Genomic DNA, 12161 nt, shown 5'->3' with positions numbered 1-12161 from the left:
GCTAACCCTCTCATGTGCCAGATGAGGGGATAAAAGCCCCGAGAGGAAGTGACTTATTCCTGGTCACATAGAGGGCAAGCCTAAGATTTGAACCAGATCTCCTATCTCCAGATCCAAGACTGGGGTTGTCCCACTGCCCTGTAAGCCATTACATTGTTGCCTAATAATGTAGGTGGGGAGCAATGAGGCACAGGAAAAAGCCGGCTAGCAAAAAGAGGCAGGGGCTACTCATAAGCCCAGTGAGGGGCACAGACCCCAAGTGCCGGAGGAGCTCAGAGGAAGCAACAGCAGCCAAAGCAGCCTCTGCTGGTCAAGCAAGGAAGGCTTCATGGTGCACGTGGGCCTTGTATTGAAAGATGGGGAACATGCAGCTAAGCAGAGTGGAAATGGGTATGCAGGCCACTCAGGCAGGGCACAGTGAGGAAGCTAGCCTGGCTGCTGCTGAGTGACAGGAGATAAACTTGGGAAAGTGGATTGGGGCCTCTTGGAGACTAGGGGTAGGGACTTGAGTGGAAAACATTTTTGAGTGGAGGAAGCCATATGATGATGAAAATGATGGTTCAAGATAATTAATCAGGTGTGTAGGAAGGATCTGGAGTGGGGCAGGGAGACTAACTAGAAAAGGATTGTGGTATTCCCGACATTAAACTAGGATGATGATGATGGGACCAAGAAGGCAAGAGCCACTGGCCAGGAAGAAACAATAAGACCTAGTGACTGATTGGATATACTTTGGAAGGGCAAATGGAGGACCCATTAACAGAAAGAGAGAAATGGAGAGAACAGAGATTCCTGTTTCAGAGGGCTCAGTGGGGCCCCCAAGTAGAGACATTTGAAGATGTATGACTGAATCAGGAGAGAAGTTAGGGGAGGGACTGGAAATAGAGACCTGGGTAGCATTTCCATACAGCAACATGATAGTGGGAGCTGCAGGCAGTGGAAGAGATCTCTGGGGGAGAAATAATGAGAGACCTCTGACTGAGCACTGTCCCTTGGGGAGGGCTTGGACTCTCAAGTTAGGAATGAGCTGGGAACAAGAAAAAGAGGGAGTAAGGGAGCTAGAAAAGAAATGCTCCCAGAGCTAGGAAACCAAGACGATGTGGTGTGCCAAGGGCACAGTTCCTGGCACCTTGTTTAATAGATGCTTGTTATCATCAGAGCAGCTCACATGAATACGGATGGTACTCTAAGGTTTGCAAAGCACTTTATAGACATGATCCTATTGGAGCCCCAAGGAAAAGGAGGAAGGTGTCATATGCTACTGAGAAGTCAAGGGGATGATGATGGAGAGCAGGCTGTTTGAGTTTGATTTTCAAGAGGTCACAGAATTTGTTGCCGTCTTGCTGTTTCTCAGATCCATCCCAATATTCTTTCTTTCCAGGATCACCACTGACTGCCAGACCACTCTTTGCCTTTTAGTCGTATTCAGGAAGCTAGGATTGCCTGCAACATCAAGTCCAAAGTCCTCTCCCTGGGAGGGGAGCTCCAAGTTTAAAGAGAATTTTGGAGTAATCCAGTCTCATGTCCCCCCAGGACAGACATCCTCTCTAAAATCTCACCAGGCCTGTTGTGATCTGATTCCAGCTGTCCTCTCCAACCTTATCTCCCACTACTCCCCCAATCAGATCCTTCTGCAACAGCCAGGCTGGTCTCCTCCTTCATGCTCCTTGCTCATTCTCCCTTCCTAACTTGGTTAATTCATTCAACATGCAAGGGGTTTATATTATATGTCTGGCCATTGTCCTATTGGTGGGGGGGGGGGGGGGGAGACACAAAGAAGTGTGATCAGTGATCCTTGCCCTCTTGGGGCTCTGGCTGGCCCTGAGTGGAAATTACCTCGGTAGTCCAGAGCAGGGACCTGGGGAGGCATTTCAACAGACACTTCATTGTAACTTTCATCAGGATAGTAGCCAGAACCTGAAAGGAAGAGAAGAGGACAACATGAGGTCAGAGCTTTCCACCCTTTGTACCTTTCCAGGACATGACCACCCATAGGTGAGCAACTGGGCAAGCTGGGTATTCTGTGGGGAAAGTTCGGTCCTAAAAAGTTGTAAGACCACCACCACTGGCACACATACATCAGCTTCGAACTGCCTCCCTGTCATTAAAACTGGCTTGGGTGTGTGTGTATATGATGGCACTATGAAGGGCTTATTCTTACAGCTGTCCCCAGCAAAGAGGCAGCTGTGGGCAGTGGACAGCTCAGTCTGTGACTGCTTAGACACAAGCATATGGGCATGTGGAGAGGGAGCTGGCCATGGCTATCATTTCCTGGTTGTTGAAGTTGGTACCAGTAGCCAGCTGAGTAGAGTAGCAGGGGTTGGGGGCCAGGCTCAGAAGGTGAGGAGGAGTGGGTGATAGGTTCATGAACACTGGCTCAGGGTCTCTGAGAGAAAAAAGCCTGTTCTAAGTTTGCTTAGTGCCAGGAAATAGGGACAGACCAAGACAATGGAGGAGCCTCCCCTGCTAGGAACAAGCTCTAGAGAGAGTCCAGGTAGCCAGTTTTGGGGAGTGCTTCTGGTAACTTTTGGGAGTGCTTCTTGGCAAATGGAGGGGGAGGGGATTTCTCCCCTCTCCCCTCACCCTCAACGCACACTAAGCAATGGCATAGTGCAGCAGAAGCACAGCGCAGAGTCCAGAGGAGGATGAGTCAGACAGAAGAGTGGGGAATTGGGAGCCCAGAGCTGGGATTCTGCTTGGGAGATGGCAGGTATTAGAGTCAGGATTTCTGTTGGAACTAGGGTCTGGGTTCGAGTTAGGCTAGGCTGTCAGCTGAGCCTGAAGCTAGAAGTGATAATAACTGCAGTCAACCAGTGAAGTAGCATAAAGTCAAGTCAATAGGGATTTATTAAGTGCCTGCTATGTGCCAGGCACTGTGCTAAGATGTGGAGATACCAAAAGAGGCAAAAACAGCCCCTGTCCTCAAGGAGTTTACAGTCTAAGACAACATGCAAACAACTATGTACAAAAAAGATATGTAGGATAAATTGGAGTTAACCTCAGAAGGAAGGCATTAACATTCAGGGGGATTGGGAAAGGCTTTTTAAAAAAATTTTGTAGAAAGTGGAATTTTCTTTGAGACCTGAAGAAAGTCAGGGAAGCCAGGAGTTCTGTAGAAGTAAGGAGGAAGCATATTCTAGGCATGAGGGACAGTGAGTGAAAAGGCAGTGTTGGGAGTTAGAGCAGCTCCTAGCAGGTCAGCATCATTGGATCATAGAGAACATGTCAAGGTGTAAGACTGGAAAGGTGGGAAGGAGCCCAGTTGGGAAGGGCTTTAAAAGCCAAACAGAGAATTTTATATAACAGGAGCCAGTGGGGTTTACTGTCATGTTCAGACCTGTGCTTTGGGAAGATCACTTCAACAGTTTAGTGGAGTAGACTTTAGTTGGTTGGAGTACCGAGAGACTTGAGGCAGGGACACCAATCTGTTATAATAGTCCAGATATGAGGTGATGTGGGCCTGCCTCAGCATGGTGCTGTGACAGTAGAATCAACAGGACTTGGGAATAGAGCAACGTCTCCAACATCCATTATATTGGCAGAGTAGCATCTAGCCAAGTGACATTCGTGGAGACTTTGAGATCAAGATTTCGAGGAACAGTGGGAGCAATGCTGAAGCTCCTTCCTTTCATTTGTTTGCTTCTTACCATGCTGTTTCAGCAAATACACTTTGTTTTGACCTGATTGTATCCTTTGGCAGATTATTCCAAGGTCAGCATAGTAGTGGGGGCTTGGGTACTATAATAGTGATAGTTTTAGGAGTATGAATTCATGGAGTAACTTGAAGTTGTTGTAGTGGTCTCCTGGGGGATAATGTGATAGGACCAGTATTTATCAGGGTGCCCCCAAATATAAATCAGGCTAGTTTTTCCTAAAAGGTCACAAAGCTGTCCCAGACCATATTGGTCCCCATGTCTCCTTTTTTTTGGGGTATTGGTATCGATTTGGTTTCCTAGTCATCAAATGGCGTAAAAAGGCCTGCCCACAAGGAGTCTGGGTCCCTGCTGACCATATCTAGTTTTATAAGGAGGTGAGAAGGAGCATCAAGTGCCGCTGTGTCCTTGTTGAGTATCCTTTCTGTACTATGGCTAAGTAAGTCTCCTTTTGTTAACTGTTTAGTGACCTATGAGTATCTCATATGGTCCAGTGTCAAACCTTAACCAATAAGGACTCATTTCCAGAGGCCTAACCTTTGGGTGTGAATCAAGGGTGAAGTAGGCCACAGGGACCCTATCCTAGGAGGGCTCTTCTTTCTTCACTGTGAAGTTTGGATTCATCCAAAGGGCCTCCCTTGAGGACCTAGAGGACCACATGTGGTTCTCCATCCCTGGCTAGGAAATTGGTGGTACAGCCTGGATTTCACACCTGGCTTCAGGCACCAGCTGCTCAACCCTGGGCAAGATGCTTTACCTCCACTGCTTTTCTGTCTTCATCTGCCAAGTTGGGGGAAGACTACCACTCACATCCCAAAGATAAAATTGTTGTAAAGATAAAATTTCAACCTATTGGAAGTGCTTGGCAGACCTTAGAGTGCTATATAATGCTAGCTGTTGTTCTTATGGGACAATTGTAAGTGACTGGTAGGACAGACTGTGCCACCCTCCTGTGCCATCCCTTTGCATGGCACAGGCCACAGTGGAAGCCAGCTCAGCAGCTTTCAAGCAGACTAAACAGTAGGTTTCTCTAGACTGCTAGGTTAGCTGCAGGAAATGGGTCTTGAATTAGTGTTAATTGGGAAACAACTTAGTTGTTTCCTGAGCAGAGTTCCAGGAACTCTACTCAGCCCCCGCCCCCCTTCTGGCCTAGGAATTGGGCAGCTGGCCAGCGAAGGGTCAGAGGAGAATTCCCTGCTTCCAGGAGAGGAAATTTTTCCAGACCCGGGGCTGGCCTCAAGGAGTGGATGGAGCCTTCTGGAAGGGAGAACCGCAGGCCTGTGTAAACAAGGCTTTGCCTCACCGTGGCTTCCCTCTAGGGGCCAGCTAGGCCCCCCTGTGCTCCAGGGTGGAGCCCAGGGTCCAGTCATGAAGCTGCTCCAGTTCCCCAAGTCCCAGGCAGGGGGGCAAACCAGTCCAACTTGGAAAACAAGCGAATGAATCAAAATGAAAGCCTGCATTGTGAAATCGCGTCCTTACTCTTAAATTCCCTTGGCCTCTGTTGTTCTGTCTCCCCCAGTCCATTCTCTCGTTTTCTTTTCCTTCCCTCTCCCTCTTTTAGCTCATCTTCCTGTTCCCCCTGGCTCTACCCCTTCCCACATCCCACATCCCACATCCCTCATCCCACATCCCACATTCCCACATGCCATTGGCCTTGGCCCAGGAGCCCAGCCTGCAGTTCGGTTTGGGGATTAGCTTTTAATGCACTCTGCTCAGCTCCAGACAAACAAAAGGCCAGATGTTGGTGAGGCCTTAAGCCCTGCCTCCTCCATCCCATGGTGAAAGAATTCCCTGAAGGGAGGTAGAGCCCTTGGGAGGACAGGCAACCTTGTGAACATGGCCAAGGAGGGCCCAAATCCCCAGCCTCCTTGTTACTGGCTGATTCAGTCAGTTACCTGGGATCAAAGGTCAGCAAATATCTTTCCAGAATTATCGGGCCTGCGAAGAGGCTGGGGAGACAACATGATAAATCATGACAGGCTTCCCTGGGTTGGTCATGGGAAGAGAAGGGAGGGGGCCCAACCTCCCTCCAAGAAGCCTAACCTGGACAAAGAAGACAGCTTTGGAGATTTTACAGTTCATGGAGATAGATAAGGATTTGAAATGAAATCTGGATGAGGCCTAAAAGGCTGAGTTTCCTTCTCTGACTCTTCTCGGGCCTGGACTTGGCAAGCAGATAAGTAGTCTTCCCCCCTCCCCATTCCAGGCCACACGAGGGTGTGGCTACCATGAATGACTGGCTTGAAGTCTCAGACTTCCCCAGGAGCTCCAAGCATAAGCTCCAGATGGGAGCTGGGGAACTGGAAGAGAACCCAGAGGCCATTGATTCCCTGCTTCTTTTACAGCTGAGGGGACGGTCCCACAGGTAGAATTCAGCTCCTGTGACCCCAGGGCCATCTCTTTCCACAGTGTCACTGCCTATAAGGCTGACAAAGTACAGGACCTATGGAATCTCTGGGACTGTCTCAGCAGCCCAGTGAAGCAGTTTCTATAGGTATCTTGATTTTACGAGTGAGGAAACTGAGGCAGCCAGTGGTTAAGTGACTTGCTTAGGGTCACACAGCTAGTACATATCAGAGTTTGGATTCTAACCCAGGGCTGGCCTGACTGTTAGCCCAAGTATATCAGACTGAACCAAGTGAGGCTATAGGGGGCAAGGTAAGGGGAGAGGGATTGGAACCTAAGGGATGGCGGCAGTTGTGGAGAGACAGGGTGTTTCCTGCGTTCCTTATATTCCTGCCCCCTCTGCTGAGTTTTTTTCTCAGGGCAGGTATTGGCACAAAGCCAATTGTTTGCAGAGTCCTTCATTCAGTCAAGGACTGTCCTCTCACTCACTGCAGCCCCCACCTATCTCTCCTTCTTCTCCTCCTCCCTTTGTGGACAAGATCACAGGAGGGGAAGGAGTAATCTCACCCTATGGAGCTCACTTAGCTGTTAGGTGGGGAGAAGCAGTGCAGGAGGCTGCAGACAGGAGCAGGGTGGTAGTGGGCACCCCCAAACATGGGGCTCTGGGCCCATGGGCTTTAGCTTCGATGATCTAGGGGGTCTCTGCAATGATGTCCCCCATTAGGAACCAGCCCCCAGCAACCTGGAGGAGGGCAGAGGAGGAACATCCAGCTCCTTGCAAAGATCTAAGCCTCACAGAAAGGACCTCACTGAGTTTGGGGATCCTGTTGGGCCTTTCACCTCCTGACTGTCTCAGCCTGCCCTCTTTAGGCCTGCAGGTAGAAGATACAGGGGACAAGAGCTTGGTACAGGGAATGAGATCTCTACTTGTAGACAGAACTTGTTGGTACTAACCCTGCTTCTGTCACAGATTACCTGAGTGACCCTCCCTGGGCCTCAGTTTCCTCCTGTATAAAATGAGAAGGTTGGACTTCATGACTTTGAAGGTCCCTCCTAGCCCTGAGTCTATGAGCCATATCTTGTCTAGGTCAGGCCTGAGTATGGCTGAGCACAGGCTATTAACCAGGCTACAGACAGTACTTGTGTCCTGCTAGCCTGCCCACCTTCCCCTGGTACCCCCTAGTCAGAGCCAGGTTAAGCAAGGGAGGGGAAGCAGTTTGCATATTTGTTGGAGCTCTGGATGCAGCTGTCCCAGACAAATAGAAGCTCCTGCCAAAGACCTCTACCAGAAGCTAAGGGCATGTGGAAAAGTTTAGCATGTGTGCAGCGGGCTTGAGCAGCGGCGGGGCTGCTGGAGCCGCCACAGGGGAGCACTTTGTTCCTGACTCTCCTCTGACCATTCTGGGTTCATCACTTAGGCCCAACTCCTTCTCCTGTACTCCCTCCTCCTCCTTCCTCCAGCCCCAGCCCTCACAAGGGCAGACATTGCAAGCCACAGAGTACTTTGAGAGTGTGGCCTATGCTGGCTGGGCCCCATCCAAAGCCTCCGTCTGCCCATCTCATTAGCCCTCCCCAACTCCTCCTTTCTTCCATCCCTTCTCCTGTCTGACAGGCAGCTTCTTTCCATCAGCCTCCAAATAGGAAGGTTGGGGAGCCTCCAGGAACCCAGGCATCGCCACCCCTTCTGATGGGGCTCAGAGGGGATCCCTCATTACAAAGGTGTGGGGGGGTTTCCCGTGGGGAAATGAGCTCTGTGGACAGAGTGGTGACCTCTTCAGAGGAAAGGAGATTGGGCCCCTCACCCCTATTCACTCTTCCATCTGAACCTAATGTGAGAAATAAAAAAGTCTTCAAGAGGGTCATAGCAATAGGGAAAGAGTCATTCTGGTTTATCCTGGGAGAGCTCTTCACACTTTCTTTCTGACTCCTTTCAAACGAGGGACCTGCCTACACAGGGTAGCATGGGTGCATCAATTTGGTTCAATCCCACAAGCTTAATTACCTTCCTGGTGAGGGATAGGAAGGCAGGCACAAATAGAGTCCTTGCCCTCAAGAGTTGTCAGTCTGTAGTTGTTGGAGGATGTAAGAAGATGTGTGATAGTCTGACGAGTATTAGTAACATAGGGGCCTTCCTTCCCTAGGAGATGGTGCACGAGCTGGGCCAATCTGGAAGGCTCTCTCGACTTCTCCCCTGAGTCTCCCAGCCTTCTCACCCTGGCGGACATCTCTGCCCTTGCCACCCCCTCCTCTGATTGGTGAGTTTCTGCCCAGAACCTTCCATTTGAGGAAATGCCCAGGACAGTTATGCGTACTCTGCCTCTTTAGTACCTTCTCCTCCTTCCCACCCTGCACTTTTCAGGTCTCTATTCTGTCTTACCTTCTCTCATCTGAATGGAAGCTCGTTGAGGTCAGAGACTGTCTTTTTTTTGCTTGTATATATATGCCTAGTGCTTAGCATAGTGATTGGCACATAGTGACTGCTAACTAAATGTGGTCTCTCTCTTGATGGAGTGCTGAGATCAGATCAGTTTGACCAGAATGCAGAGAATTCATTTTAGAAAAAGTGTTTCAGGATTCTGAGCACAGAGGGAGGTGAGACACCAAGGAATTCTTAAGTTTGAAGGGCCTTGGAGGTCATCTAGGCTAAGCCTCAGCCTCCATACAGAGTTGTTTATGTTTGAAGACACACATTCCAGTTTGCTTCAGTCTTCTGTTTTCCGTTGATCTCATGCTTCATAAGATCATTAGAGGATATGTGATCTTCTCATTCTTCAGATGAGAACACTGATCAGATGAGAACACTGAGGCTCAATGACATAAAGTGACTTGCCCAAGGTCACACAGTTGGTAAATGGCAGAGGTTGGATTTGAACTCTGAGCCTCTGGCATGCTTTCTCCACTACACCAAACCTCATGTATCTCTGCATTTAATCTACATTTCTCTCATGGTTTAAACCCACTTTCTATTCTTTTATCCTGTTCTCTACCCTCCCTATCATCATCATTATCATCGTCAATAGTCCAAACAATAACCAGCTTCTCCAACTCACCTCCATACCACGTGGGGGTCACCACTTGGGTCAGGAGCATCAGAAGACAGAGAGCTCCTGTCAGGGCCAGCTGCAGAGGCATCCTTGGCTAGGACCTTTGAGTGACAGGAGTTATCAGGTTGTGGCCCAGAGTGCTGGACACAGGGCACTTTCAGGCCCAACAGTGACAAACTTCAAAGTGCCAGGAGAAGCTTCAGGGGAAGCTGCGTGAGAAAAAGAGAGAGAGAGAGAGAGAGAGAGAGAGAGAGAGAGAGAGAGAGAGAGAGAGAGAGAGAGAGAGCCCCTTCTCCTTAGGGATGGCACTTCCCAGTACCTAGTACAGTGGGAGACCCGTACTTAGTAAATGTCCCTTGTCTGAGTGGGTGATGGGCATCCTTCCTCTCTATAACTCATGGATCTTCAGGAAACCCTGGTGAGAGAGGGTGCAAATATCACTAGGTGTGTGCTCTAGATGGGTAAACTGAGGCTCCAAGCCTGGAAGAAGACCAACCCTAGGTCTAGATGAAGGCCAGAGACAGAAGAGACATGCAGGAGCTGCCCCTCCCAGTCCCAGGCTCTGTGTATGAGATCAGTATTTCCTAACAAGCCATGTGTGAAAGGAGTCAGCTCTCTAGGGTCTTTACCCACCCCTAGAGTGGTTCTAGCCTCAGCTTTGGGACTTTGTGCTAGCCCAGGTGGCCCAGCAGGCCAGGCCACAAATCAAGGTGCAAGAAGAGAAGAACAGAGCACATGTACGAGGAATAAATAAGTGAGCAGGTTGTAGCTGCTGCTGGGATGTGTTCTGTGAGCCCCCAAGGAAATGAAAAAGAATGTGGCCTTGGCAGTGCTACCCAGTGGATCACAGAAACCAGCTGCCCCCGTAAGGTCTCCCAAACATCCCTAACCCCTCAGGGAAGCAAACAGCTCTGGCACCAGAGAAATAATGAGGTCATCAGATTAGAGGAGAAAGGGACCTCAGGGGTCATCTAGAATATCCCCTCCCCATTTGACAGATTAGAAAACTGAGTCCCATAGAGCTTAAGCATCTCACCCCAGAGCACACAAGTAGAAAATAGCAAAGGCCGATTGGAATGTGGTTCCTTTGACTCTAAACCCACGGGTCTTTTCATTGTGTCACACTTCGCCATCTGGAAACCCATCGACCCTCGCTGCTCACTTCGGGAGCTGTTCCTGGAGTCCCGTCTCCCTGTCCCTGGCCGTCTCTGTGTCTTTGCCTGTTTCTCTGTCTGTCTCCTTCCATTTTATACAAAAGAGAGATAGGGAATCAGGCCAGATGGAAAAGGGGTAAGACAGGAAGAGCAAGGAAGGAGGGGTAGAAAAGGGGAGAGAGATGGGAAGGATTGAGGGGAAAGGAGGGAATGAAGAGAGTGGAGGGAAAGAAATAGAAGTTAGAAAGGCAGTAGGAAAGGAAGAGATCAAAGTGGAGAGAAAGAGAGGGAAGACAGAGACAGAGAGACAGAGACAGAGAGACAGAGAGAGGTCCCAGGACAGCCCCAAGTTCCACAGCTTGTGAGGTCAGACTCGGGCATCCTCTGCCCTGAGCCCCAGATCTGATCCACTTTCTTTGTTTAAAGGCAGCTGTTTTCTCTTTCAAGGCTCCTCCCCTCCCGTCCCCCCCACCAGGCCTTTTGCAGATCACAGTTCCCCCGGATCTCCATCCCCCTGCCCTTCGGAAGGTGGGGAGAACAGGCTGCTTGTCCCAAGGAGTTCAGGCATAGAAGCTACAAAGGTCCAGCCCAGCTGCCTCTTCCTTCCCTTCCCTTCAGCCAGTGAATCAAGGGGGATGGGGTGCAGGAGAAGAAAGGCCAGACCTTACCGAGCTTGGGGTCTTTCTTTTCTTGCCTCCTCCTTCAGGGAAAACTTTTACTTTACTTTTAACATTCCTAAAAGCAGCAGCTCCCAGTCCTAGCCTGAACACTGTCCAGATGTGAGCCTAGTTGCATCTGCCAGAAGTTCCCTTAAAGCTATACTGTCCCCAGAGCTATAGTTGTTCTCCCCCGCAAAGGAGGAGAACAGAGAGGTGGAGACAAAGAGGCATGAGGGCTGAAGGCCAGGGGGAGGAATGACTGTCACTGGCCTTCAGCCTATGATGATAGTAATAACTGTGGCTTGTTAAGGAGTCCAGAGAGACAGCTTGAAAGTGTGAGGCTCTTCTGAGTCAGGAACTAAGCATGCTTCTGAGAAAGGGAACAGAGTGGTCAACTTCTGACACCCTGGATAGTGTCCTAGACTGTCCTTGGGGTCAAGGGGCAGACACTGGTACAAACTACCTCATCAACCACTTACCTCCTCTAGTCTCTGGGTCGTAGATAAGATGAATAACACTGACATCCCTTTAACAGCAAGAGGGGAGAGAAAGCAGTCCTAGGAGAGACAATTTGGTTATTTATTGAGCTGGACAATATCTGTGAAGCCTCCTCCCCCAACCAGGCCCCCTAAAAGCTGCTCTTAAATACTCTTTGGGTCAACATTTTTCAAAATCATGGCTCACAAGCCCCTAGCCAATGTTTTCCACCTTAATTCTGATTGACTGCTAGATGATAGAGTAGATAGAGTGATGGATCTGGAGTCAGGAAGACCTGGCTCCAAAATCTGACCTCAAATATTTACTTAACTGTATGACCCTAGATAAGTCACTTAATATCTCTGTGTGTCAGTTTTCCCATTTGTAAAATGGGGATAATAATAACACTTACCTCTCAGGGTTGTTCTGAGGATCAGATATGCTAACATGTAAAGTGAAAATGCTATATAAATGCTATTTTAAAAAATTCGAAGCAAAGACATTTAAACAGAACATCAACATAAAAGAAAAAAAATCTAAACACACAAGGACCTATTCTCCCATAGATTCCTTTCCATTCGTAGGAGAGAGTACACTAGAAGCTGATGCAGCTCACACTCCTAGCTAGAACACCTCACTTCCTTTGATGAGGACAGTTGCTTCTTCATGGAAATGCTGACCTCATCTCCTAGGTCATTTTCTCCACTGTGCTACCATTGAACAGCTACTACAGTCTGCTGCTTCTCTGCTGAATTGCTACTGGGCTGCTTCTTCCCTGAGTGGGAGTTTATGATTCTTTTATGAGTTAACCCATAGCCTTTGGGCTAT

The 12161-nt window shown here is 49.2% G+C and overlaps 1 protein-coding gene across 4 annotated transcripts in view; it reads right to left on the bottom strand.

Annotated features, from left to right (window-relative positions):
• SRPX2 (sushi repeat containing protein X-linked 2) overlaps positions 1 to 11048 on the bottom strand; it is a 33876-nt gene extending 22828 nt beyond the window's left edge. Inside the window, exons 1-4 of one of the 4 annotated variants that reach the window (XM_072625905.1) lie at positions 10866 to 11047; positions 10080 to 10282; positions 9050 to 9144; positions 1837 to 1917 (exon numbers count right to left, since the gene is read on the bottom strand). In XM_072625905.1, coding sequence (XP_072482006.1) covers positions 1837 to 1917; positions 9050 to 9131 — 163 coding nt within the window. In that variant the 5' untranslated portion in view covers positions 9132 to 9144; positions 10080 to 10282; positions 10866 to 11047. Of the gene's footprint in view, positions 1 to 1836; positions 1918 to 9049; positions 9253 to 10079; positions 10283 to 10865 lie in introns of all 4 variants that reach the window. The other 3 variants (XM_072625906.1, XM_072625903.1, XM_072625902.1) reach the window with 3 other exon arrangements.
• Between the last annotated feature and the right edge of the window lie 1113 nt (positions 11049 to 12161).

This window comes from Notamacropus eugenii, chromosome X (assembly GCF_028372415.1).
Source record: "Notamacropus eugenii isolate mMacEug1 chromosome X, mMacEug1.pri_v2, whole genome shotgun sequence".
Lineage (NCBI taxonomy): Eukaryota > Metazoa > Chordata > Mammalia > Diprotodontia > Macropodidae > Notamacropus > Notamacropus eugenii.
The sequence above is the reverse complement of the archived record's forward strand: the minus strand, read 5'-3'. Positions and strand labels throughout refer to the sequence as shown.